Genomic DNA, 27941 nt, shown 5'->3' with positions numbered 1-27941 from the left:
GGACACTGAGGTAAGAAGCGGTCTTACCTAGATGCTGCCTGAGCTGGATCCACACCCAGGCTGCCCCCCGCCCCGATCTGTGCCCTTAAGCACTGCGCTGACCACTCCCCCACTTCACCCCCCATCCTGGGGGGAAACCTACATTGGGACCCATTGACCCTGCCAGGCTGCCAAGTGGCCCCAAAGGGGCTCTAGGCGCCCACCAGGTTTCCCTCAACCTTTGCCCTCCTGGAAACTCCACCCACCACACCCCAAAGAGCAAGTCCCCAGTGATGGCCCAGGAAGCAAATGGCCACACATGTACCCACCAGCATGGCCATGTGGAAGGACAATGTTTAAATCATTTATTTGGAAGTTGATGCACACACACTCTACCATAAAAAGGTGGAAGCTGCAACAAATCCAAGTGCCTGAGGCAGTGCATGGACGTGTAAACAAAGACAAAATGAAAATGCCACTCTGAGCGATTCAGGAGCAAATCAGAGTGGCTGAGGGCCCAGGCCCAAGATGACATTCACAGCGTAGGGTAAGTGCAAATGAATGGAATGTGGGACTAAAGGGGAGGAGGGCCACCCCAGGCCTTCCCACCCAGAAGGCTGCTCCTTCCTGGGCACCAAGGTCAGAGAGTGTGGAGGACACAGGGTCCTCCAGTCTGGGGAGTAGGTGGGAGCATGCAGGCAGGGGGGTGGGCTCAGAGCTGGTGGGCCAGGCCCACACCACCCTTCTCTGCTGCTTCTCTTTCTCTCCTGGGACCCCTTAGCCATTCAGGGGAGAAGGGCCCTGGTCTGAGGAGCCAGTCGTCTGAAGTACGGAGACCAAGGAGGACTCAGTTTCTCTGGGAGGCTTCTTGGCCTAAAAGGAGCCAAACCTCAAAATAAAGTGTTAAGGCAATAAATAAAACATCCCACCTCCAGTGAAAACACTGTGAAAGAAGTGAGTCTGCAGGGCTGACGGCACCCTCCAGATGTGGGGACAATGTGGGGACGACTGTAGGACCAGCTGCTACACAGCTAGAGCATTTGTGCGTCGAGCCAAAGGCAAAGAGCCCGGCAAAGGTTCTTGTCCTAATGAGGGCAGGGGATTCGGTCCAACCCTGTGGGTCCTCTGACCTCCCCGATGTGGTCCCTGGGCCCGCCACCAACGACAGCACAAGGCGACCAGCCTGAGATGAGCCCTGGTCAGAGCCTCCAGCTCAGCCCTAGCACCACCCAGGGGGTTCAGGCTCACAGAGGCAGGTGGGTGGGGTGGGAGGACCAGCCCCTCCTCCTCCATCTTTGGTGGCAAAGGGGAAAGAGAAATGACAGCCTCTGGCAGAATGAGGGGATGTCAGAGGAATTCTGGTTTCATGCTTGGGTCTGCCAAGGGCCCAGACCCTGCCCAGATGTGAGCACACAGAAAGCAGACCCGCCTCTATTCCACCCTTGGATAGTCCAGGCCTGCCACCCCACCGAGGTGCTCCCCAGGTGCTCTGTGACCCCACCCTCCCTCACTGGAGCTGCAAGCTCTCTAGGGCGGTGGTAGCCAGGGACCACCTAGCCTGGGTTTTCCTTCTAGCTCAGGCCACCTGTGGCCTTTACCACAGAGCCCAGCCTCCCCCAGCTTCTCTGTCTCGTCTCCCGTCCCCGCCCCTGTTGTCAGCAGCCTTGGGGTGTTGGGGTCCCACATTCAGTGCTTCCCGGCTCTGCCTGTCCACCTCTCCTCACAATACCATCCCCTCTCCCACCACCTTCCTCTCCCTCTGGCCCCACAGGTCACTGGTCTGACCGCTGCTTCCCCTGGGGATAGCAGAGGACAGTCAGGCGGGCTCCCAGGGCCTCCAACCCTCTCCAAGGCAGTCTGTGGGGATTCCGAAATGGTGAGGAGGGACAAGGTCAGGGGCAAACACGCTTGGCCACAAAGGCCCAGGCTCTGCCGCTGCCGATGGCCACGGATCCCCGAGCCCTTCCAAGCCAACCCAAAGGAGGGGAGGAGGCGGCCTTCTTATGGCCATTATCCACGTGGACAAGGCCCAGGCAGCACCCCTCCCTGAGCCTGTGCCCACCGCTACTGCAGCTCCTCCAGAGGCCCGTTCTCTCGGGGCAGCACCCCGTTCAGGCCCATGCTGTTGGCCGCTGGCACCCCCAAGTAGCCAAGCAGGATTTCGCTGCGGCGCCGGGACAGCTGTAGGATGTCGTCCGCCAGTGCCGGCACGGAGGTGTAGCGCACGTTGTCCAGGTCAAACATGTCCCTCAGGTACTGCACGATCTGGTGCTGGGGGCAGGGCTGGCATCAGGCCCCAGCTTTGGCTCTCCGCCCCAGTCCCCTGCACTGACGCCCTCCAGACCACCCAAAGCTCCCCCCCCCCCCCCCCCCCCAGCTACCGGAGCCCTGACCTGTGCACAGGCTCCCGCCCTGCCCTCCCCAGTGCTTCCTCCGGACCCCTGTGGTCCAGGCTCCCTCCAGGCACCCCTGTGCACCCCCTCTTGGGGAACAGCCTAGGCAGGCCGCGCACTCAGTTTACCTTGAAGAAAGCACAGACTTCAGAGAGCTGGGGCTTGGGTCCAAGGAAGCCAAAGGCTAGGACAGGGCTAACATGCTCCGATACGGAGTAGAAATGGGAGATGAAGCCATCGGGCACCTGCAAAGGTGGCAAGGCTGAGGGCAGGGTCGGGGGCAGGGGCAAGTGCCGGGCCCTGGGGGCCTAGCAAGAGAGTGGGGCTTTGCAGGGAGGCCTGGCTCAGTCACCTGCTTGTTGGGTGACCCCAGGGAAGCGATGGGGGCTTTCTGCAGAATGGGGGTAAACTCGAGGCTGCTGTGAGGACTGCATGGGGAGGGGGCGGGGTGGGCTCAGCAAAGGAAGTGCCCAGAGTACTTGGCAGTGGCAGCAGGTATCAGCCGGGCAGCAGAGCCTGGCTGGCAGAAGGGAGCAATGGATCGCAGCCCAGATAGAGCGGCCAGTCGCCGCCTGGGAGCGCAGATAACAGCAGCCTGTGGGTGGGAGGGAGGCTGCGCTGCCTGCTCCCGGGGGGGCCCCCTGCTCCCACCCAGATGCCTCTACCAAGCCAGCCACCACCCCTTTGCACAGGCCCCTCCTCCCTCAAGGATGCCCTTTCCCTCTGCATCCTTCGACATCTCCCGATGGCCTATGTTGTGCTGGCCTATGCTGTGCTGGGAGGAGTTGGAGCAGACCTACATGTGCCTTTAAGGTCCTCCTGCTCTGGGAGAGACGGAATGGCAGGACAGGGGGCCGGAGCTGCGGCTCACGGTGCTGGGGGCTCTGCGAGACCTCCCCGTGCCAGCCTCATTCCTCTGCCCATCCCACCTCTCCCCACCCTGCCCCCAGCCCAGGGGCCAGTGCATGCCGACCGGTCAGCTGAGGGGCGCACCACGCTCCAGGGCCCCGAGGGGGTCACTCACCATCAGCAGTCTCCTCTTGGCTTTCAAGACTGACCAGCAAGCAGTGGCCAGGGCCTAAACCAAAGACAGGAACCCACCCAGGTTTCAGAGTGACGGGCCAGGCCTGCAGCCTCTACCTGTTCCCCAGCTCACACCACCCCAAGCAGGAAGATGCGGCTTGGTGCCTAAGTTTTGCTCTTCCTTCCCTTCAATTTGGAGCCAGCCACACCTACATGTGAACCTTGATTCTAACCCCTCCTGCTGCAGGGCATTAGCCGCTGAACTAATCTCTGGGCCTCGGTTTCCTTCTCTGTAAGATGGCCGTGACCTGGCACCCTCTCCTCATTCAGAGATTGTGGGGGTCCACAGTCACTGCCTGCAAACTGCCTGAAGACCAGCCCAGGGTCACGCCTGCTTCACGGGGTCTTGCACTCAACTTCTGCTATTCCTTTCTTTTTCCTATGTTTTAGCTTAGTAAGATGCATTAAATCTGAGTAGAGTTAACGGGAACCATGATGCAAAAGGAAAATGCAGGTTCTGAATGGGCGCAGGGAACAACGGGGTCCCCTGGGGAGGTTACTCCAGGGCAGGTGCCGGGTCCAGGGGCTGCACAGCTCGCGGGGGAGGGGTGGCTGTTGCCTGACAGGTGGGGGACCCAGGCTTGGTGCCCAAAGCTGGGGATGGAGGAAAGCAGAGTCTGAGCCAATGCCGTGGGGCAAAGTGTGTGTGTGTTAGATCCGGAGGGCAGCCACCTACCGTCTCCTTGAAGCTGTCTGACAGCCAGCGGTTCCTCAGGACAGCGAGCACTGAGGACGGGGGGTTCTCCAAGTCCTCGAAAGCGTCCATGAGTATGAAGTCCAGCACAATATCGAAGAAGCTCATGCACACCACCTGTGAGAAGGCAGGGATGCTCTGAAGGCTGCAGGCCCACTGTCCAGATGGGAAGACCAAGTCCAAAGAGGCACAGGTGTGTGGGGGCCTGGGTGGGAACACACAGGTGAGTGGGCACATCTTTGGGCTGCAGTGGGGTACAGCTGGGGCCATCTACCCCATGGCCCGGGCCCGCAGCAGGGGAGGAACCAAGGGCTGGCAGCCACGATGGGCCCATCTCAGGCCTCAGAATCAAAGCAAAGCTTGGCGCAGGTACCCCTCCCTCCTCGAGGACCTCTAGTACAAGGGACCCCATGGTACTGGAGCTCAGCACAAACCAACTCACCCCACGGCCCTCCAATTCCAGTCGAGTGGTGGCCCAGGTCTCAGGCCGCAGGGCATAGCCCATCATCTCCTCATAACTCTCCAGGAAGCCTTTGGGGCTCTGTGGGGAGAAACACAGCCTGTTCTGGTCATGAGAGAGGCTCAAAGATTTACTTGAACTAGATCCACAGGAACAGGCCCATGGATGGACAAGCCAAGGCAGGGCTGAGGTCTATTTCTTAGCAGCAGCCACAGAGAAAACCAGGCAAGAAGTGTCCCCTGCCCACCACAATATGCCCCTCAGAGACTAGGGCACATCTGGGAGAGATCCAACAACAGCACACCCCGCAATGTCTCAGACCAACTCACAACCAAGTACCAAACATGTCCCAGGAGATGCACACACACTACAGCATCTGCTTACTTTGCAAAGAGGCATGAGGACAGGAGGTTGAGTCAAGCAGCCAAAGATTCAAATCTCCATGACCCTGGGTGTCACTGCTGAAATGGGAGAAGCTACAGCCCACACTCCTAGGCCTATTCTGGGGAAGTCAGTGAGCTCATGCATGTAACACAATCGGCCCGGTGCCTGGACTTAAATGATGAATAGTGCATTAGACCTGCCACTGCTATCAGGACACAGGACAGATCCTGCACTCTCTGGGGCCATGAGGTTGAGCTGGACTTGGGACACGGTGTGCACACACTGATGTGCACTGATGGAAATGGGAAGCTGGGATGTGCCAGGATCTGTTCTAATAGGGATCAACTTCTCTAACTCACATGGTTCTAAGAGGGATGATCTAGTAGGACACCCACCTTATAGATGGGAATACTGAGGCTTTGAGAGATCAGTGGTACCCAAGAGCCAGGCAGGGTGGAGCGGACACAGAATAATAGTACGGGGGATCCCTGGGTGGCGCAGCGGTTTGGCGCCTGCCTTTGGCCCAGGGCGCGATCCTGGAGACCCGGGATCGAATCCCACGTCAGGCTCCCGGTGCATGGAGCCTGCTTCTCCCTCTGCCTGTGTCTCTGCCTCTCTCTCTCTCTCTCTCTCTGTGTGTGACTATCATAAATAAATAAAAATTTAAAAAAATTTTAAAAAATGAGCATGAGGAGATCCCTGGGTGGCTCAGCGGTTTAGCGCCTGCGTTCGGCCGAGGGAGTGATCCTGGAGTCCAGGGATCGAGTCCCACATTGGGCTCCCTGCATGGAGCCTGCTTCTCCCTCTGCCTGTGTCTCTGCCGCGCTCTCTCTCTCTCTCTCTCTGTCTCTCATGAATAAATAAATAAAATCTTTAAAATAAAATAAAATGAGCATGAGTATTTTTATAATCATTTAAAAAAAAAACGACTTTCATTAACTTTCAAAGAGAATTTACTAGGGGCACCTGGTTGGCTCCATCGGTTAAATGTCTACCTTTGGCTTGGGTCATGATCCCAGGACCCCAGGGTCAAGCACTGTGTTGGGCTCCCTGCTGAGCAGGGAGCCTGCTTCTCCCTCTCCTTCTGCTGTCCCCTCTGCTTGTGTTCTCTCTCTCTTAAATAAATAAAATCTTTAAAAAATATTTTTAATTTAAAAAATAAAGAGAATTTGCTAAGATGACCCTAGACCACACCTTTACCTCCCCAAGTCTCAGTTTCTTCACATGTAAAGGAGGACAATGAAGATAAGGGCTGGCAGCCAAGCACGCGTGACACCATCACACGAGGCCCCCGGGACATGCCCACTCACACAGGAGGAGATGAGGCTTGGAGAGGGCACATGCTGGCTCATGGACACGCAGTCACAAAGTGGACTGATTTCACAAGTCCAGAGACTAGATGCTGCCCACAGAGCAAGCAGCCTCCCAGGGGGCGTGTCCCTGCTCCACCTGCCTGCAACGATCAGACAGGGAATTGGTTCCTGCCCCAGTCCCAGGGCTGAGTGCTGGCTCTGCTCTCCAGAGCTGCTAACCAGCCATTCGAAAAAATACATCCCACACTGGGGTGGAGGCAGAAAGAGGGAGGCCACACCTCCAGGCCCCTCAGCAGCCACAGAGAACAGGTCAATCTGCTAAGCTCCTGGCACCTACGTTAGCCTCACCTCCCCTTCCTTTACCTGTTAATTCCTTCGCTGTCTTGGGAGGCCACAGAGAACAGGCCAAGGGCACAGCTGCGGTCAGGCCAACCTGGGTTCAAATGCCAACTCTGCCCTTCCCGAGCGAGCCCCTGTCCTTCCCCAGGCTTGGTTTCCTTATCCACTGAGTGCAGACTATGGTCAGGACCAAATGAGCTACTGGCAACGTGAATAAAGCACCAGGTTCATTGCTAGGTAAACGGCTGCTGAAGAGTAATTATTAACACTTATGGAGCACCTGCCCTGTTCCAGGCCCCAGGCGGGGCACACGCTTGCTGTGCTGGGAGCACTGTGGTCCTGGCCCTCGTGGAGCTTGCCAAGTAGTGAGAAAGAGCAATCTGTAAACAGGATGCTGGGTGATGGGGCCATGCCAGCAGGGTGAGTCCAATGGCTCTTGGCGAAGCCCTCCTGGGGTGAGAGATGGCTTAAGCGGGAACTTAGAAGACGGGGAACCAAGGAAAAGGGGAAGGAAGGGGGACCGGGAGCTTCTAGACACTAGTAAAAGCCCCCCTTCCTAACCCGGGTACCGGGTACACAGAGGTTCACCTATTCATTCATTAAATCCTGTATCTATAGGATTTAATACTCTTGTGTATTTTGTAATAAAGTAGTTAACAACAACAGCGCTGAGCCAACAGTGCTCCAGGTGCAGAGGGACCAGCATATGCAAAGACCGAGATCAGGAAGAAAGTCTGGTACAGGCATACACTAAAGCCTGAGCCCTTGGGGCACCAGGGAGGCTCAGTCAGTTAAGCATCTGACTTCGGCTCAGAGTCTGGGGATGGAGCCCCAGGTTGGGGTCCCTGCTCAATGGAGTCTGCTTCTCCTTCTGCCCCTTCCCTCACTTGTACTCTCACTCTCAAATCAATAAAATTTTAAAATAAAAAAACAAAAACAAAACAAAACCCAAAAACCCTGAGTCCTTCAGTCTGGACAGGACAAAGGGCTCATGGCAGCCAGCCATGGAACAAAGTTTGATGTTTACCTCAAGGGCAGTGGGAGCAAGGGGACATTTCAGGCAACTGGGTGATGAGGCTCAAGGTGCATTTTATTTTATCTATTTTATTTATTTTTAGAAGTTTATTTATTTAAGTCACCTTTACCTCCAACGTGGCGCTCGAACTCAGGACCCTGAGATCAAGAGTCGCATGCTCCTCCAACTGAGCCAGCCAGGTGCCCCCAGAGGTATGTTTTATTTATTTTATTATTAATATTTTTAAAGATTTTATTTATTTATTTGACATATTTATTTATTTGACAAAGAGAGAGCACAAGCAGGTGGAGCTGCAGGCAGAGGGAGAGGGAGAAGCAGGCTCCCAGCTGAGTAGGAAGCCTGATGCGGGGATCTATCCCAGGACCCCAGTATCATGACCCAAGCTGAAGGCAGATGCTTCACCGACAGAGCCACCCAGGTGCCCCCAGAGGTGAATTTAGAACCACTAGTTGGACATGTGAGGTGAAAGAACTGAGGGGAGAAGCATTTTCAAGGGCTCTGCTCAAACACGTGGCCAACACACATGAAAATTCATTCAACCTTATTAATAATCAAAGAAATATATGAAGGAATAGATAAAATAGGTTAAAAGGGTTACTAACATCCAATTACTGAGACCTTATATTTAGTGTAACATAAAGATCCGCATGATTACACCTCTGGCAGGGACAATGGCTGTTAAGCCATCTCCAAAAGCAAACTGGCAAGACCTGAATGTGCCCAAGACGTGGTACTGCCACAGCTGAGCTTTGCCTCACAGAAAACCAGAGGCACCTAAAGAGGTCTGTAATGGACTGATTATAATAGCAGTGTGACAATCAGATACAATCCAAATGTCCATCCGCTGGAGGACAAAATGAACCAGTCAGCTTACCCGAGGGAATCCTACACAATTGGTCAAAGTGACTGCTTCTGCCATTGTAGTCAGATGGACAAGATGTACTCTTACACAACAAGAGAGAGCTGCAGAACAGTCTGTAGGGAACTTTAGAAATTAAATAACCATGTTTAAGGGTTAATCCATGAAACCAGACAGGAGCTACAGAGCTGCATGTGGCAGTGGCTCCCTCTGGTTCAGGGAAACCTACGGTTTATATTTAGAAGTCACTAAATTTTATAAAACCAGGTTATGGTTATGGTATCACCAGAAATAAAAAAGCAATATAGATTCATATTTTTCAGAACAGACACGGGAAAAGTCCCCTAAGCCTTTCCCAGCCCCTCCAGAGCTTTCAGGATGAAGTCAAAGCTCCTCAGCTTGATTTCAGATTAGGCTTTTTTTTTTTTTTTTTTAAGATGTATTTATTTATTTGAGAGAGACAAAGAGAGCAAGGGAGAGCTTGAGTACAGGGGGCTGGTGAGGGACAGAGGGAGAGGAAGAGAGAAGTCCAAGCAGATTCTGTACAGAGTATGGAGCCCAACACAGGACTTGATCCCACGACCCTGAGACCATGACCCAAGCCGAAATCAAGAGTCAGATGCTTAACCGATTGAGCCACTCAAGCACACCACGTTTTTTTTCCTTTTTTTTTAAACAGAACCAAATAAAAGTTACAAAAATTTAAAAAGGCACGGTGAGAAGAAAACCTAAAAAAAAGCTACCTTCTCAGCCTTGGTCATCAGGCCTGTCACCATCTGCCGGCCGACCTCCCCAAAGAAAAGCTGGTTGTTCTTGTCTTCCAGAAGACCCTAAGGAACGAGGAAGGGAGGGGAGTGAGCTGCTGGGCTGGCAGCCCTCCAAAGCTGGCAGAGAGGTGAGCCTAACGGGATAGGTAGGTAACCCATCTGCGTGGAGGAGCCAGGTGTGTGTGGGAGCAGGGCTGGTAGGCCTGCCTGGCTGCACCCCAGCCCCAGCGCCATCCTCTCCAGGTTACCCCAACACCCACCTCGAAGGCTTGCCGCACACAATGCAGCTTGGCCAGAAAGTCCTGGTCACTGTAGCAGCCCAGCAGCTCAGTCCTGGGGGGAAGCAGAGTCAGTGACTCCCCCTGGGCCCTGCCCAGCGATGCCCTCTGGGGTCAGAGTATAGCCCTAAATGGTCCTGTCTCAGCCAGGCAGTATGACCTCGGGCAAGTGCCTGCCCTCCTCTAGGCCTTGGTCCCCACCCCCAAACCAAAGAGGCTGACTGGATGCTCTCCGAGGACGTGTTGTCCTCGGTGGCCATGGGCGAGCTGGCAGGTCTAACTTCAAAAAAGTAGAAATCATTGTTATTTTATGAACTAATTATATTAATTTGCAGTTGCTGGTTGCAGTCCTGCCTGTCTGGGAATTCAAGGCTGTCCTAGATCCCCCATGGCTGGGGTAGGAGCCACTGCCAGAGCTGTCCAGCTGAGTCCTCGCCAAGCACTGCTGACCTCCCCGGCCTCAAAGGGGGACAGGGCACACCCTGCCTACCCCCTGCTCCCCGCTCCCTTCCCCACACACTCACCTGAGGGTCCGGCAGGGCACTTTCCCCTCCTTCACCAGCTGGAGGGCCTCCTCATAAGCAGCGGCCGGCCTGGAGAGTAGGATGGGGTCATCTCCGACCTGCAGGGACTCAAAGAGCTGGGGGAGGGTGCATAGGAAGAGGAAAGTCGGCCGAGTCACCCCCTGTGTCAGCAAAAGCCGAAGTGGGTCAGGGTGCCTGCCCAGGGGACATCCTTGAGGCCAGCCTCTCAGAGGGGATGCCAGAGGGAACACATCTTCTCACGTCAGGGCCTGAAACTTGTGGCCATGGCAGGAGACACATGCCAAGCAATGGGCAGGCAGTCTAAGAAGGGAGGGCTCTGCATGGGCTGGAGCCCTGGGGGTGGAGACCCTGTCCCTCCCACACGGGGCCTAGGACACCTGGCTTCTCAGGCCAACCCATCCCGGGCAAGCGCATGGAGTCCCCCGGGGAGCAGCACTTACTGACTGCCAAATTCTGCTCCTGTCGGAGGAAATGCTTTTACTTTCCCATGACCCAGTGCTTCTGGTGAGAGTCCCCCAGGGGTTAGGACTCCACTCTACCCCGCCCTGCCTCCCTGCTCATTGACCTCGCCCTGTGTTACCTCGGTGGCAGAGAAGAAGGAACCCTCGGAGGTCAGGCTGTCCTCATCGTCCACCCGTAGATGTAGGGAGCCCTCGGTCAGGGGCAGCATGAGGGTCCTCTCTGGGAAGAGCAGGAAGAGAAGGGCTGGGACTCCAAAGTCACCAGGCTTTCTGGAAGGCACACGTGCAAAGCGTCCAATGCCCAATTCTGGGCCGGCTGCCACTGCCAATCACATAGCTCCTATGTCCTGAAGACTTACACATGAAGGTTCTGGGGTCATCGCCTCAAATGAATGGCTTCTTTCAAATGCCACGGCACCCTTACAGGTGGGCACAGTAAGGTATGGAATAGGGCTGCTGAGCAGGCCTGCCCATGGCCACACAGCTACACCCCGAGGCCTGACAGCCCCTGAGCTCTGCACACACACCCTCTCCTGTACCAAATGGCCCCAGGCGAGTGGACTCTCCTCTCTGACAAACCGACACTTAGCCACTGATGACAAAGAGCACAAGGGAATGCATCGGCCACTGACTTGGCATTTCTAACCCTAGGCCCTCAAGGACTGTAGAGGTCTGGACCTTCAGGGCACTTAAGAAAGCTCTGTCAAACAAATAAGCAAAGGCCGTGGCCTAAAAGGCCCCACCAGCCTTCTCTGCCACCTGGGGAGACCAGAGCAGGTAGGTTTCTCTTCAGGCAAAGCCATTCAGGGACAGGCCGTGGAAGGGTGTGTCAGGCCTGGGTCACCACTGACAGAGCTGGGGAGCTGGACACAGGAGTCTGATGCTCCCCCTCAGAGCTGAAAGCACCCAGGGAAGGGTCCTAGGGTCCACTCACTGCACGGGGCCTGGCACATGGTGGGTACCAGGAAAACACTGGCTAAATATCTCCACATTTCTCGCTGATGTCAAGTACCTTTACCTCAGCAGTATGGGCAACAGCAAGAACTGTTTTCAACTAATCTCCATATGAGCCATCCCTGCTGCCTGCCTGGTGCCCACAGCAAAGGGTTTGGACCAAAGGCTTGGAAGATGTGGACACACAGACCTGAAGGCCTACTCCCAACAGGATGGGCCAAGGCACACTGGCCAGGGACCCCTCCACCAGGCCTTGCCAGCCCCTGTTCCTGCCTACCACCTATAAAAGAACACCTTTGGGGAGCCTGGCTGGTGCAGTTAGTAGAGCCTATGACTCTTGATTTCAGGCTTGTGAGTTTGAGCCCTGTGTCAGGTGGAGAGAGGACTTAAAAACAAAATATTAAAAAATGGAAACAAAACCAAAAAAACACCTCTGTCCCTCAAGGCCTGTTTCCCCATCGATGTACAAGGCACTAATTGAATGAGGTCCAAAGGCCCTGAGGATTCTGAGGGAGCCACACCCCAGTTCTCTTACCACCTCCCACCTTCACCCTACTCCCACCCCATCCCACCCCATCCTGCAACCAGGCCAGCTCACCGAGGTCCAGCAACACGCTGTCGGCCGGGAAGGTGGACCCAAACTCCTCCTGCAAGTGGTAGGCCCGGTGTAGCAGGGATTCCAGCTTCTCTGCAAACTCCCTCCGCTGGGACTCTGGCTGCAATTAAAACATGAACATCAACCTGGAGCCTCCACACTCCCCAGGCCAATGGTGCCCCCTCATCAGTGATGGGGGGAGAAAGGGGAGCAGGCTCTGGAGCCCAGCAGCAAGAGTATATGAGCTGCCCAAAACAGAAGCCACCAACCACATAGAGCGAATGAGCAGTTGAAATGTGGCCTGTCCCAACAGAGATAGGCTGTTAAGTGTAAATACATGCAGGAATTCAAATACTGAGTACCAAGAAACCACAAACAAACAAACAAAAACACTCTAAAATATTTCATGGGTGTCTGGGTGGCACAGTCGGTTAAGTTTCTGATTCTTGGTTTTGGCTTAGATCATGATCTCAGGGTCATTGGATCGAGCCCTGCAACAGACTCCTTGTTTAGAAGGAAGGGAGGTCTGCTTCAGTTTCTCCCTCCCTCTGCCCCTCCCCACTGCAAGCACACACACTCTCTCTCAAATAAATAAAATAAGTGGGATTTGGGTGGCTCAATTGGTTAAGCATCTGCCTTTGGCTCAGGTCATAATCTCAGGGTCTTGGGATCGAGACCTGCATCAGGGGTGGGGGAGCCTTGCTCAGCCAGGAGCCTGCTTCTCTCTCTCCTCCCTGCTCATGCTCTCTGTCACTATCTCTGTCTCTCTCTCAAATAAGTAAAATCTTAAATAAATAAACAAAATATCTCAATGATGTTCCATGTTGATAACACGTTGATATGATAATATTCTCCAAAAACAAGATTACATTAAAATGTATTATTAAGGGACTCCTAGGTAGCTCAGTCAGTTAAGCATCCAACTCTTGATCTGAGCTCAGGTCTTGATCTTCGGGTCGAGAATTCAAGGCCCACACTGGGCTCCACACTGGGCGTAGAGACTACTTAAATAAGTTAAGTAAGTAAATAAATAAATAAATTGCACTATTAAAATTGACTTTACTGGTTTCTTTCTTTTAATTTATTTATTTGAGAGAGAGCACAGGCAAGGGGAGCAGCAGAGGGAGAAGCAGATTCCCCGCCAAGCAGAGAGCCTAATGTGGGGCTCAAACCCAGGACCCCAGGATCATGACCCAAGCGGAAGGCAGATGCTCAACCAACTGAGCCACCCAGGCACCCCAATTTTACCAGTTTCTTTTTTACTTTTTAGTGTGGTCTCTATAAAATTTTAAATGAGCTATATGACTTCCTACTGAACAATGATGACTTGGGCTCTGACCCAGGTACCACCAGTTCCAAACGGTATTACCTCAAGTAAATTACTTTCTCATTCTAATTCCTTATCTATCAGCTGAGATAAGAGTACCTACTTCCTAGGAATATAGGGAAAACATGAAGGAGGGAGGTTATGCAAAGCCCTTCACACAAGGCTGGCCTGTGGTGATGACCAGGAAGTGTTGAGTATCATATTAATCACTATGATATAATATGTAACATGTATAACATATGAAGTATAATACATGTAATATATAACATGCAACGTTCGCATATAACATAGCGTGCATAATAATATCATTGTAATAAAAGGGCAGTCAGGATCCCAGAAAGAGCTGGGTTCAAATTTCACTGTGTTTTTTTGTTTTTTAAGATTTTATTCATTTATTCATGAGAGACACACAGAGAGGCAGAGACATAGGCAGAGGAAGAAGCAGGCGACCCCAATGCAGGACTCGATCCCAGGACCCCGGATCATGACCTGAGCTAAAGGCAGTCAATCACTGAGCCATCCAGGTATCTCTCAAATTCCACTGTTACTATGAACCATGTGTACTGGGGAAGGTGTTGCACCAAAAACTCAACAGCCTATGGTTCAGTAACCTCCTCCTGTCCTTGGCCTCCAGGTTGGTATGTGGAAAGAAGAAGGTGCTGTACCTTTGATCCCAGGAGCTGGGGCCTGATCCCTGGCTGAGAGGCCAGGCACAGGTAGGCCTACCTCTGCTCTCCATCAAGGCTACCAGATCCTGTATCTGTATGTAACCAGACCCCAGGGAGGAGCCAAGGGCCAAACCCAGCTGAGGCCACTGGGAACAGAGCTAGAAGAGCTCAGAGGACGGCAATGATGGAAACGGTTCTTTCACTGAGTGCTTGCCCTGGACCAGTACCTAGCTGTTCAGCCTCACAGAATCCTTGAAAGCAGATATGGCTGTGACCTGGATTCACAAAGAAAACTCAGGATGTTAAGTGGCTGAGCTCATGCAGCTATAGCCCCAGCAGGGCCCATGGAAATCCAGGACCCACTGTCTGCTTTCCTTAACTCTCTGATAGGACCAGACCCCGCATGGCGTGGCTGGCAGAGCCCTTAGCTTTGGCAGGTGTCCTCAGTCTTCCTCAGTGAAGCAGACTCGGGTTAGGAACTGGTTTCTTTGATGTCATACCCAAAGTGCAAATGACAAAAGAAAAAGACATACTGAAGTCATTGAAATTAAAATTTTTTCAGGGCGCCTGGCTGGCTCAGTTGGAGGAGTATATGACTCTTGATCTCAGGATTGTGAGTTCGAGCTCCACATTGGCTATGGAGCCTACTTTAAAAAATTTAGGGGCACCTGGGTGGCTCAGTAGTTGAGTGTCTGCTTTTGGCTCAGGTTGTGATCCCGAGGTCCTGGTATCAAATCCTGCATAGGGCTCCTTGCAGAGAACCTGCTTCTCTCTCTACCTATGTCTCTGTCTCTCTCATGAATAAATAAATAAAATCTTAAAAAAAAGAAAGAAGGAAAGAAGGAAAGAAGGAAAGAAAGAAAGAAAGAAAGAAAGAAAGAAAGAAAGAAAGAAAGAAAGAAAGAAAGAAAAAAGATAACCCACAGAATGGGAGAAAGTATCTGCAGATCCTATCTCTGATACAGGTCTTGTATCTAGAACATATAAAGAACCCTTACAACTCACTAATAAAAAGACACAACAACTTGTCTGTGGACAGGCATTTGAGCTGCTTCCATATCTTGGCTATTGTAAATGCAAGTATCCATCCACAGATGAATGGATAAAGAATTGGTACATATACACAATGGAATATTATTCAGCCATAAAAAAGAATGAAATCATGCCATTTGCAACAACATGGATGGATCTAGAGTATAATGCTAAGTGAAATAAGTCAGAAGGACAAATCCCATATGATTTCACTATATGTAGAATTTAAGAAACAAAATATACGAACAAACAGAAAAGAGACAAACAAACAAACAAACAAAAAAACCAGACTCTTAAATATAGAGACCAAACTCGTGGGTGCCAGAAGGGGGAGATGGACAAAGAAGATGAAGAGGCACTTATTGTGATGAATACTAAGTAATACATAAAATAGCTAAATCATTAAAAAAAAAATAGGCAAATTAAAAATAAAGGATCTCAACAGACATTTCTCCAAAGAAGACATACAAATGGCCAACAAGCACATGAAAAGAAGCTCCACACTGTTAGCTCAGGGAAATGCAAATTAAAACCACAATGAGATAACCATTTTACACCTACTAGAATGGCTAGAACTAAAAAGACAGATAAAAACAAATGTTAGTCAGGATATGGAGAAACTAGAACCCTCCTACACTGCTGGTGGGAATGTAAAATGGCACAGCTGCTGTGGAAAATGATCTGGGGGTTTCTCCAGATGTCAAATGTAGCATTATCCTATGACCTAGCAACTCCACCCCTAGCCATACACCCAAGGGAGTGAAAAACAATGTGTCTACGCAAAAACCTGCACAAAACAGTCATAGCAGCATTACTCATAAGAACCATAAAGTAAAAATAATCCAAATGGCCAACAATGAATGAATGAATAAATAAAATGTGGTCTATCCATACAACAGAATATTACTCAGCAATAAACAGAAATGAGGTAGTGATCCAAGTTACAAGGATGAACCTTGAAAACATTATACTATAGGAAAGTGGCCAGTCATAAAAGGCCACAAATCATGACTCCATCTATAGAAATGTCCAGAACTGGCAAATCTACAGAGATGAAAAGTAGATGAGGACTTGCCTAAGGCTGGAGGTGTGAAGGGATGGAGAGTATCTGATGAAGTGTATGGGACTCTGTGGGGACATGATGAAAATGTTCTAAAATTAACTGTGGTGTTGAACACACAACTCTTTTTTTTTTTTTTAAGATTTTATTTATCTATTCATGTGAGACAGAGAGCAAGAGAGAGGCAGAGATACAGGCAGAGGGAGAAGCAGGCTCCACTCAGGGAGCCTGATGTCGGACTCGATCCCAGGTCTCCAGGATCACTCCCCGGGCCGAAGGCAGGTGCTAAACCACTGAGCCACCCGGGCTTCCCGAACACATAACTCTTGAATACACTAAAAGCCAATGAATGGTACAATTCAGAACTGGATTGAATTGAAATGAATTTCATGGTATCCAAGAGATATTCCAACAAACCTGTTAACCTTTTTTTTTTTTAGGACAGGAAAATGTCCGGAAGGATACTAAGTGGCTGCATCTGGATGGAGGGTTATAATAATAATATAATAATACCAACAACAAAGATCATTTATTGAGCATCTACTTTGCACCAGGATCCTAGGGCTGGCAGTGGTCCCCTGCCAAGGGCCCCAGTGCTCGGGGAGCCGAGGGCCTTGGCCCACGGCACAGAGCAGGAGCTGCCTGATCAAAGATCAAAGACTGGGTCCTTTTCTCCCCCACTCCTTACTATTTCTGTATTTCTCACTATTCTGTAAGGAATACTTCATAGCCTTCACGATAAGAACAATGAAAGTTCTAGAATTTTAAGATGCAGTATAAGCGATCAATACCATTTTGGAAATAAAGTTGCCTCACTTCCTTTCCATGACCTAACAGTCTTGCAGGCATCTACTCTCTGCCCACAGACACAGTGACCTGATGGTAGCTGCGCCCTTGGGCCCTGGAGGTTTTGTTACCCCCTTGCCCCTCAGGCATTTCTCCTAATGTCCTCGTCCTGTAGCTATAGTGCTCCTGCTTGTATGGCAGGCTCTGAGCTAATGTCCCCAGCTGGGGTACAAGGAACTGGTGACCAGGCATGTCCTCATCCTTGTGTTGCAAACTATTTCTCAGGCTCCTCTGCCAACTGGCTCATGGCCAACAGAAGCATAGCTGGAAGAAGCATGGGATGGGGCAATGGGCAGAGAAATTCCCTTCCCAGTCCTGCCTCACACCATATAGCTGCCCCATCCTACCCAAAACGGGATGACCCCTGCTGGTAAGCCCCACCAGGGTTCTAGGTTCTGTGGCTCCTAAGCTCTGGCACACTGCCTCTTGCCCTGGGCTCTCAACTCCTCCTTCACCTGTGCAACCAATTCCCTGGGTTAAACTCCTGATGTTACCTTGACTGACTCTCCAGATACTGTCAGACTGCACCCTGAAGAGCCGGACTTTGTCCTCGCTCCAGCAGAGGACAGGGGCTCCTAGGGTTGCTTTCTGTTTAAGATTTTATTTATTTATTAGAGAGAAAATGAGCAGGGAGAGAGAGGCAGAGGGAGACAGAGAGGGAGATGGAGAAGCAGACTCCGTGCTGAGCAGGGAGCCAGACGCCGGGCTCGATCCCAGGACCCTGGGATCATCATGACCTGAGCCAAAGGCAGACACTTCACTGACTGAGCTACCAGGCACCACCAGCCCTTTTTTTTCTTTAAATACATAAAAGCATAAAAACTAAAAGAGAAACAGTTCACAATCCTACCACCTATACAAAACCCTGCCCATAAATGTGACTCAAAATCAGGAAGGCCAAACAGTAAGGCACAATAAAAGCCTTTTCCACCTTCCCCTGTAGATCCCACCCTCATAGATCACAGTTAAGAATTCCTTGAGTGGGTAGCCCGGGTGGCTAAGCGGTTTAGCGCCGCCTTCAGCCCAGGGTGTGATCCTGGAGACCCGGGATCAAGTCCCACGTCGGGCTCCCCACAGGGAGCCTGCTCCTCCCTCTGCCTGTGTCTCTGCCTCTCTCTCTGTGTCTCTCATGAATAAATAAATAAAAATCTTAAAAAAAAAAAAATTCCCTGAGTTATGAGTCCAGAAGGAAGTAAAAGCGCACATAAATACTAGCAGTTACCCACAGGCACATGTGAGGCATGGATGTATGTCTTTCTGAACCTGTATACACACGGGTTATATTATACGCATTCCACATCTTGCTTTTTCTCGCTTAGTGACATACTGTGGAGACAGCAGCCCAGCAGCCTATATGGATTTCCCTACACCTTTTAATGTCTGTATCGCAGACCCCCACTGACGGACATGTACAGTTTCCATTTTTTTCTGGTTTCTCATTGTGACAAGATAAAGTTTCAGTAAACGTCCATCCTGGATGTGTGTTTGGTATGCTTTATGCAAACACTTTTTATGTTAGCTTTTTTACTTTCTCTTTTCTGATAGTGAAACAAATCCTACAGTACCAAAAAAAAAAAAAAAAAAAAAAAAAAAAAACATCGGAAGGAAAAACAAGGCAAAGGCTGTGTGGTCCCTTAGCTGAACACAGGCCAATTCCCACCAGTCCCTCATAAATGGCACCTTTTCCTCACATAGTTGGTGCTGGGGCATGCTCATCACCCTGGATTACTGACTGATTACCAAGCAGCATGTGCTAAGCACCTCATGTGTGCATTCTACTCGGCACAATGACATCCTTGTGGAAGGGGAAGCTCCCATCCAGGAGGACCAGAGAGCACCCAGCAGAAGCCGGGGGCTGCCACACTGCCTCCCAGAGGCTGGCTGCCTCTTCGCCCCACCACCAGCCTCCTCCAAGGCTGGGATCTATGGGAGACGACCGCCTACCTCAGATGGTACCTCCGAAGCAGTCTCGGGGTTCCGTAGGCTGTCCCCAGGTGTGGGGGTGCGGCTGCTGTCCCCTCTCTGCCCCACGCTCAGCGCCTGCTCCCACTTCTGTAGCGCTTCCTCGAACAGCTCCATACCTGAGCCCGGGCAGGAGGACAAGGGAGAGTCTGGCCTCAGCAGAGGAATGCACCCAGGCCCCACACTCCAGATGGCACCAGAAAAGCAAGGGGGCAGGAGAACACGAAAGGTCATAAAAGGCAGGACCGTGTGAGCCTTGTTCTAGTCACTTTTCCAAGGCGGGTCAGTTCACAGGCCTCCATTCAGACCAGACTTGTTCCTGGAGACTGTCCCCTAGCCACAAATAGCTAGAAACCACCAAATGAGGGTCTTGGGGTCAGGAGTGAGGTTGCAAAAGAGCACCTGGAAAAGTGTCCTGAGCCCAGCCTGGGCTCCCAGGAGGAGGCCATCCTTCCCTCCAACTCTGCCCCAGGAGAGCCCCTGGCTGGCCAGTACCTTGCATGTAGAGACTCTCTGCGTTGCCGTCACTGGCGGTCACAGATTCTTCCATCCCTCTGGTGTCCCATGGTCCTGAACATGCAGCCATGGGGCTGGATGAGTTCACTGCTACCATCTGGGAACAAAGCAGCACAAGGACCCAAGGGCAAGGGGTAAGGCCCCCCAGACTCTTTGCAGGACCCAAGCCCCTCCCACGGCCTGATCATACGTGGCAAGCCCTCTCCAAAGACCATTCCGGAAGAGAGCCTCTGGCACTGTGGCCAAGCCTCCAGCATGGCCTGCTTCCACCAACTCTAACCACGAGATGGCACTTTACAGAAATCGCTGAACTGGGAGGAAACAGAGGCTGATGCCCAGCTCAGGAGACAGCAGCCTCCTACAGAAGCTGTCCTGGGCCCGTTCCCTGCTCTCAGGCTCTGCTACAGGTCGGACTAGGAAGACACGGAGCAGCCACCACCACAGGGCCCACGCTTGCCACACTTCTCGCCCTGCCAGGACGGGGGCTCCTCCAGGGCAAGAGCCATGTCTTCCTCACCGCTGAGTCCACAGGGCAGAGCCCAGCTTAAAGCTTGAGGAATGAATGGGTAACTAGGTGAGCAAATGAGCCCAGAGTCCCTCTGCAAGAGAAAATCTGCTTCTCTTTGTCTCATTTCTCTCTTTATCTTCAGCAGAGTCTTTGGTACAAAGCAGATGCCCGTGTCTGATGAACCAAGGAATGAACTTTCATAGACAATTATCTCCCCGAGAGACCACCAACCTCTCTCCTGCTCCACCCACCTTTCTTTTACTGAAGTCTGGCACTTGGTAAATGATCAATGACAATCTCTGAAAGCCTGTGTGGACGGATGAGTGAATGAATGAGAGGCTGAACAAAATTTCTCTGGTCTTCCTACTAGTCTGCAAGCATCCTGAGGGCAGAGACTCGAGCCTACTCAGTATACCAGGGACTGAGCCCAGAGCCCCTAGTGCCCTCCCCCAGGGAGTTACCGAAGCCAAGCTGTGGCAAGATCCCGAGTGCTTGCTGGGCTCGATGGAGGAGATGCCACTCAGAGTGTCATTGCTTTTGCTACTGGGGCTCTGCATCCTTCGGCTGGAGTAGCCTGTGAGGAATAGGAGGGCAAAGAGCACACTAGCTTCGAGTTTGAGCCTTTGCAGAGGCTGTTCTCACCACCAGAAAACCCTCCCTATCCTCATATGAAAGCCTGTCCCCTTATCCTTTAAGTCAAGGTGATAACAGAGCACCTAAGCGCATGCACTTAGCAGAGTGTTATGCCTCTGCCTGGCGTCCTGCTCACCACCATATCCCTGCCATCTAGTCCAAGGCCTGGCCTGGAAGGCCCCAGATCTGCCAGATAAGCCTGAGAAGGAGGTCTGGCAACTGCTCCACCTACTTTTCATTCAATCTCCCCTGTGTTGCTGACTGACTGATTTGAAATTCTCTTCCCTCTAAAAGGAATTTGAGACAATGACTTATTCAAATACACATGAGGGCAGCTGAGGTGGCTCAGCGGTTTAGCGCCACCTTCGGCCCAGGGCGTGATCCTGGAGACCTGGGATCGAGTCCCACGTTGGGCTCCCTGCATGGAGCCTGCTTCTCCCTCTGCCTATATCTCTGCCTCTCTCTCTCTCTGTGGGTCTCTCATGAATGAATGAATGAATGAATGAATGAATGAATGAATGAATAAATAATCTTATAAATAAATAAATACACACAAAACATTTTTTTAAGTAAAAAAAGTAGGGGAGGGAAAAGAAGGGAACACCAGAGGTGGTGGTGGTGATGGTACAGGGTAGGCAAGTGAGAGGCTGGCACAGAGGTGGCTCCAGGTGTCCCAGGAATCAATGGAAACAGAAACCCAGCTACATCAGCACTTCTCTGATCCTGTTCTAGATTAGTCTAAAAACTTCTTTTTCTAGTTGTACGAGAAAATTTCCCTTTTGCAATGATTAAGTCATAATTAAAATTCATTTTCATGTGAGATTTTTCTTATTTTTTTTTAAATTTTATTTACTCAAAAAAAAAAAAAAGATTTTATTTATTCATTTGAGAGACAGACGGGGGGAGAGAGAGAGAGAGAGAGAACAAGCACAAATCAGGTGCCTCTCCTTTTTTTTTTTTTTTTTCTTTTTTTTAAAGCAGGCTCCATGCCCAGCATGGGGCTTGAACTCATGACCCTGAGATCAAGAGCTGCACACTCTACCAAATGAGCCAGCCAGGTACCCTAAAGGGAATTTTTGTTTCTTAAACCAGGTTTCTGGAGCCCCCGGGTGGTTCAGTCAATTAAGCATCTGCCTTCAGCCTAAGTCATGACCTAGGGGTCCCAGGATCAAGCCCTGCACCAGGCCCCTTGCTCAGTGGGGAGTCTGAGTCTCCCTCTGCCCCTTACCCCACTCGTGCTCTCTCTCTCTCTCTCAAATAAATAAAATCTTTAAGAAAACAGAAATCTGGGCAGCCTGGGTGGCTCAGCAGTTTAGTGCTGCCTTTGGCCTGGGGTGTGATCCTGGAGACCTGGGATCGGGTCCCACATCGGGCTCCCTGCATGGAGCCTGCTTCTCCCTCTGCCTGTGTCTCTGCCTTTCTCTCTCTGTGTCTCTCATGAATAAATAAATAAATAAATCTTAAAGAAAAAAAAAAAAGAAAAGAAAAGAAAAGAGAAAACCAAAAAGCAGAACAAAACAAAACAAAAACCAGGGATCCCTCTTGATGTGGTTTAAATACTACCATAGGTGTTACACAAAATCGCATAAAGAATTGTAGGCTGAAAAAAAAAAAAAAAAGAATTGTAGGTTGAAAAGGGTAAACTTAACCTTTAAAAAACAGGGGGTAGGGATCCTTGGGTGGCGCAGCGGTTTAGCGCCTGCCTTTGGCCCAGGGCGCGATCCTGGAGACCCAGGATCGAATCCCACGTCGGGCTCCTGGTGCATGGAGCCTGCTTCTCCCTCTGCCTGTGTCTCTGCCTCTCTCTCTCTCCCTCTGTGACTATCATAAATAAAAAATAAAAATAAAAAAAATAAAAAACAGGGGGTGGGGGCTGGGGTAACACTATCTGGCTCAGGAACCACATGGCCCTTCTTGCTCCTGCACCAGGAGACTTCCCTCCCTGGGCACAGGAGCGTCTCACCAGCTCCCTCTGGACACGGATGTTCCCAAAATGTCCTCCGATTCTGAGAACGACCACCACCAACAGGACACGTGCCTCTGACAGCATCACCCACCAAATCCTTGACTTTACTGATGACTGAGGGAAGGGTCTACGCCATCCTCGCTTCACAGAGGAGGGGTACTTGGCTCGGAGACAGGACGTCACTAGCCCAAGATCCGACAGTGACCAGGGGCCCAGCTGGGACCTGACTCCAGGTCAGACCCTCCCTGGGCTCCTCACACTTACCTTTCTTCACCGATGGGACCTTCCTGGCCATGAGGATGGGGAGGGGCACCGTGCCCAGATGTGCACCTCCCATCTCAGGGCCGACCTGCTTCTTCCTCCGCCGTCGCCTCTTCAGCTGATGGGCAGCCAGGGCCAGGGCCACTGTCCCCAGGGCAGTGGCAAAAAGGACCTTCCGTAGGCCTGGTGTCAATCGCAGCTGAGAGAATGCAGACTGCAGGAAAAGAGGGAGGTAGCTAGACTACATCTCCCTGGAAGAGCTCCCTGGAAGAGGTGAGCAGAGCTGTGCTGGGGAGCACCTGAGGGGCACAGGATGCCTCAGGCACTTGGGGGCTATTTGCTGACCAGGAATGTTGGGAGAGGCAGCTACCCCCCGAGAAGGAACCTTGCCAGCACCTCTGAAATGTGGACCACAGAGATGCAAAAAGGGGCCTAGCAGAGGGCACCTGGGTGGCTCAGTGGTTGAGCATCTGCCTTTGGTTCAGGTCATGATCCCCAGGTCCTGGGATTGAGTCCTGTATCAGGCTCCCTGCAGGGAGTCTGTGTCTCCCTCTGCCTATGGCTCTCTCTGTGTCTCTCATGAATAAATAAATAAAATCTTTAAAAAAAAAAAAAAAAAGAAGGGGACTGGGGACAGCAAAATGACAATGCCAAAGAGATCACATCTGGGGTCCAGGTGTCCCTAACTCCATCAGTCGTGATTCTAACAGCCACAGTGACTGAGTACCTATTATGCCAGGCACTGCACTAGGATTTTACCTGCACTCCCTGGCTGGATGCCCATCATTTTCCAGGTAAGGCTCTGAAGCTCACAAAGGTTAAGATACATGCTCAAGATGATGGGGAGTCAGAAATCGAATCTAGGTCTCCTGACCCCTCTTTTTTTTTTTTTTTTTTGGTTAAGATTTTATTTATTTATTCATGAGAGACACACACAGAGAGAGAGAAAGAGGCAGAGAAACAGGTAGAGGGAGAAGCAGACCCCTTGCAGGGAGCATGATGCGGGACTTGATCCCTGGACCTAGGATCATGCCCTGACCCGAAGGCAGATGCTTACCGCTGAGTCACGCAGGTGTCCTTCTGACCCTATTTCTTAATGACTCCTTAAAGTTGGTAACATTCACTCCACCCAACTGCCACATCTGTACAATTCCCCGCACTTCACTCACTGCCTGCTGAACTTGGAGCCTCTCAGGTGGGGCTGCACCCTACAGAGCAGAGCTTTAGGAAGTGTCAAAAGACGGTCAACCACTAACATTTGGGGCAGGGAGGGTGTGACTGACCTCTTTTATAGACTGAAAAACTGAGGTCAAGGGTTCACCTAGCCCTATGGTAGAGACCAGGCTTGGGGCTCCAGACTCCTAACCTAGTCCTTCCTGCTCTGCTCAAAGAAGACACCCCAAAAACCTGGGGCCACAATGAGGGACGAGCTTTCCCAAATGCTAGGGACCCTGGGATGAGTGGCTCACTGTCTTAGAGACAGAGGGGTAAAGGCGGGACCACAACCCACCCCAACTTTTACCTGCCCAAATGTTGTATACAGGAACACAGGGATCTCGGCCACCGTCATAGCCAGTGCCTGGATCATGGACATGCCCTCAGTCCTCCGGAATGCCATGGCAGGACCAGCACCCTCTGGTCCAAGAGCTTCCAAGGAAAATGTCTTCAACTGGCCGCTGGCTGGGTCCCATGCACTGTCCACGCCTCAGAAAGACAGGGACACACATACCAGAGGGTCCTTCCACAGAGCTAGGAGACAGATGACCAAGTCAGGCACCAGAATATGCTCAGGTGAGCACAGCGAAATGCCCATAACAGTGCCCTGAGGGTAAGTGGGAGCAAAGCCTATCTCTGGAATCGCAGGCCTGGAATCAGCCCCCCTCCCTTCTGCAACCACCAGCAGGAAGGCAGCCAAATGCCCCACATACCTTCTGCCCGCCCTGAGCCCCAGGAGCAGAACACAGCGTCTTTGGCATTTTGGCCCAAGAACAGACCCAGGGCCTGGGAGATAGATAGGTCACTCTCAAACTCAGGGCTTTACACCACACTTGCACAATCTTTTTTAATACCGTGCTCCATTGGCTACAAAAAACCACAGGCCATGAGAGGGTCAGGCCCCTGACTGGAAATCATTATATGCTCTTCATTTCCCACAAAGCCAAGAATGTTTTTATTTCCTGTGGACTGTGTTATGAAAGCAGCGGGGTGTTTTCCCTCAAATAATGAAAGCCACTACACTATGTATATATTTTTAAAATATTTTATTTATTTATTTGGTAGAAAGAGAGCGTGCAAATGCACAAGCAGGAAGAGTAGTAGAAGGAGAGGCAGGAGGCTCCCCGCTGAGCAGGAAACCGGATGTGGGGCACGATCCCAGGACGCCGATCCCAGGACGCCGGGATCATGACCTAAGCTGAAGGCAGACGCTTAACTGACCGAGCCACCCAGGTGCCCTGCTCTATGTACATAGAGCACTGGGTTCTTTCTATGTGTTATTTCATGGGATCATTACAACTCTGTGAAGGAGATACTACCTAGACCCGCGCCCCATCTCCGCCAATTTCCAAAGAGGAAAGCGAGTCTCGGAGCGGTTAAGTCAGGAGCCCACACTCATACAGCTAGTGTGAGGTAACATCAGGAATTGGACCAAAGTCTACTGGACTTTAGGCTCTGTGCTCAGTACAACCCTTCATCTAAATATGACATGGAGCAGGAAGCAGCAAGCCCCAAATGAATCACAAACTACAAGGGCAACGTTCCCCTGGGGCCTTCGAGACACTCCCACCCCCAGAGTACCCCATTGCCCCATTCCAAGGCCAGAGAATAAGTGGCTTGAGCACACAATGCCCCATCCCCAAGGTCCTGCAGAGCACTCCCCAACTGCCACCACAAAGACCAAGGATGCCTTCAAGGTCTCCTGGGACCTCAAGCAGAAGGAATACACAGGCCAGGACAGACCCTATCAACCTGGGATGGCAGCCAAAGTCACCGGAGCAGCACAAGAAACAGTTTCTCCCCAGTGAGTGGGAAGAATGGACGATCCTACCAGTGTAGCTCTAGCGCTGGGCCGTGTGGATGAGGGGGGCGAGCAGGGGAATAACCAGTCTAGGGCCAAGGAAATGGTCATGCTGTCAAGATAGGAGACATCCTGGGGCGCCTGGATGGCTCAGTGGTTGAGTGTCTGCCTTTGGCTCAGGGTGTGATCCTGAGGTCCTGGGATCAAGTCCCCCACTGAGCTCCTTACAGGAAGCCTGCTTCTCCCTCTGCCTATGTCTCTGCCTCTCTCTCTGTGTCTGTCATGAATAAATAAAATCTTAAAAAAAAGAAAGAAAGAAAGAAAAAGAGAGAGAGAGAGAGAGAAAGAAAGAAAGAAAGAAAGAAAGAAAGAAAGAAAGAAAGAAAGAAAGAAAGAAAGAAAGAAAGAAAGAAAGAAAGAAAGAAAGAAAGAAGAAAGAAAGAAAGAAAGAAAAAAGATAGGAGATATCCTGCCAGGAGGCTGCAAATTGAGATGTGACCTCCAGTGATCAGGTCCCAGGTTCATATCTTAAGCCAACCCTCTCATTCCCCACAATCTGGTCCAGACCTCCGAAAGGGGGAGACAAAAATACCAGAACGCTGGAGGATCAGCAGCCACTATTTCCCCAGCACTTATACTATAGGCCAGGCTTGGAACAGGCTCTGGCTGGGAATCTAGTCGCTACTTATGATGGGGAACCTGAGGCCATCAGAATTAAGTGACCTGACTGACCCTCCTAACTGACTAAGCTGAGATGTGACCTCATCTGCAAGGGATCCTAAAGCTACGGTGTTTCCCGAGTCGTCTGCTACAGCAGCCTCATCTCCCTCCCTGCCACATCTGAAGGACTTCGGGGCCCAAATGAGAAGCCCATATGGAGCCACAACAATGAGCCTAAACACAGGCTCCAGGCATGAGACGGGGCTGGGAGGTCTGGTTACTTGCCTGCAGGAGAGTCAAGAGCAGCCTCTGCTGCTCCAGATAAGAGGAAGAGTGGCAAGTGCAAGGCGACAACACTGGCCCCCAAGCCTGCTTCACTCCAGGGCTGGATCCAGGTTCAGCTCAACCATGCCCTAGGCACTGACACAACCGGGGGAGAAGCTTCCTCTTCTCCATGGTGACAGCCTGTAGCACTGCTCCCCATCTTGTGCACACTTCCAATGCCATTCCCCGCTGGGCAAGTCACCCTATAACCTTGGGTAGGAACCTCTTCATTCCATCCTCGCTGTGGCACCTACAACATCCTCCGCCTGACTGCCCACACTTTCCAGAGCTCATCTCCTCCCTTGCCCTGGGCAATCCTATTAATGACTTTGGCCTGAGCAGCCCGTCTTTCCTCCTTGACCCCAGCAATGTCCCGGGCCCAGGCACTGAACGGCCCTCTGCCCAGTCTCTGTTCATTCCACCCTAAACACCTTACCAGTTTGATCAAGCTGGGTACTGGGCACTCCTGCACTGGACCTCAGCAATATAGCCCCTTCTTCACAATTCGCTCATCCCATCTCAGACATCTCCCTGTGCAGCCCCAGTTCAGGCCCCCTCTTCTTTTGCCGGACTCTCGGAATATCCTTGAGGGTCGTCCAGGTGCCCACTGGCACCATACACGGCCGGTGCACCTGCTCCCTCCATTCCGGGTACTTTCCTAGCCCGGGTTCGGGTACCCGCGCCCCTGCAACGTTCCAGGTCGGGGCATCTCCTCACTGACCTGGCTCCTTCCGTTCTACCTCTCGCGCCTCCCACGGCCCGGGTACCTGTTTATTCCAACCTGGGCCCGGACACCTGCGCCCCCTCCCAGTTCCTTGCTCGGACCCGGCTCCCGCCCGCCGCAAGCCTCGGTCCCGGGGCCTGCCGCGTCGCCCGCCGGACCGGCTCAGCCCGGGGCGCCACTCACCCAGGATCCCATCGCTGCGGAAGGGCAGCGTCTCCTTCCCCGGCGCCCGCGCAACCAACCCCGGGGCCACCGCGGGGGCGTGGCTTCACGCAGGGCCAACCCCCCGCCCTTTGCC

At 51.8% G+C, this 27941-nt stretch overlaps 1 protein-coding gene across 6 annotated transcripts; it reads right to left on the bottom strand.

The window, feature by feature from the left end:
- Window positions 1-321: 321 nt before the first annotated feature.
- MIGA2 (mitoguardin 2) lies at window positions 322-27941 on the bottom strand. Of its 6 annotated transcripts, none has more exons than XM_041725451.1 (16): window positions 27827-27941; window positions 24442-24668; window positions 22923-23133; window positions 20521-20633; window positions 19531-19648; window positions 19018-19154; window positions 12144-12261; window positions 10711-10811; window positions 10110-10225; window positions 9568-9640; window positions 9284-9370; window positions 4592-4690; window positions 4132-4266; window positions 3397-3450; window positions 2501-2617; window positions 322-2250 (listed from the first exon to the last, which is right to left on the bottom strand). In XM_041725451.1, the coding sequence occupies exons 2-16, from the start codon at window positions 24535-24537 to the stop codon at window positions 2044-2046; spliced, it is 1782 nt and encodes a 593-aa protein (XP_041581385.1). In that variant the 5' UTR covers window positions 24538-24668; window positions 27827-27941; the 3' UTR covers window positions 322-2043. The 6 variants fall into 6 exon arrangements, 5 of the variants coding, with proteins under 5 accessions (XP_041581385.1, XP_041581387.1, XP_041581386.1 ...); XM_041725453.1 differs by lacking the exon at window positions 27827-27941 and adding an exon at window positions 27687-27805; XM_041725452.1 differs by lacking the exon at window positions 27827-27941 and adding an exon at window positions 24848-24991.

The sequence above is a fragment of the Vulpes lagopus genome, chromosome 12 (assembly GCF_018345385.1).
Source record: "Vulpes lagopus strain Blue_001 chromosome 12, ASM1834538v1, whole genome shotgun sequence".
Classification (NCBI taxonomy): Eukaryota; Metazoa; Chordata; class Mammalia; order Carnivora; family Canidae; genus Vulpes; species Vulpes lagopus.
Note: the sequence above shows the minus strand (reverse complement) of the source record. Positions and strands in the feature narration are given on the sequence as shown.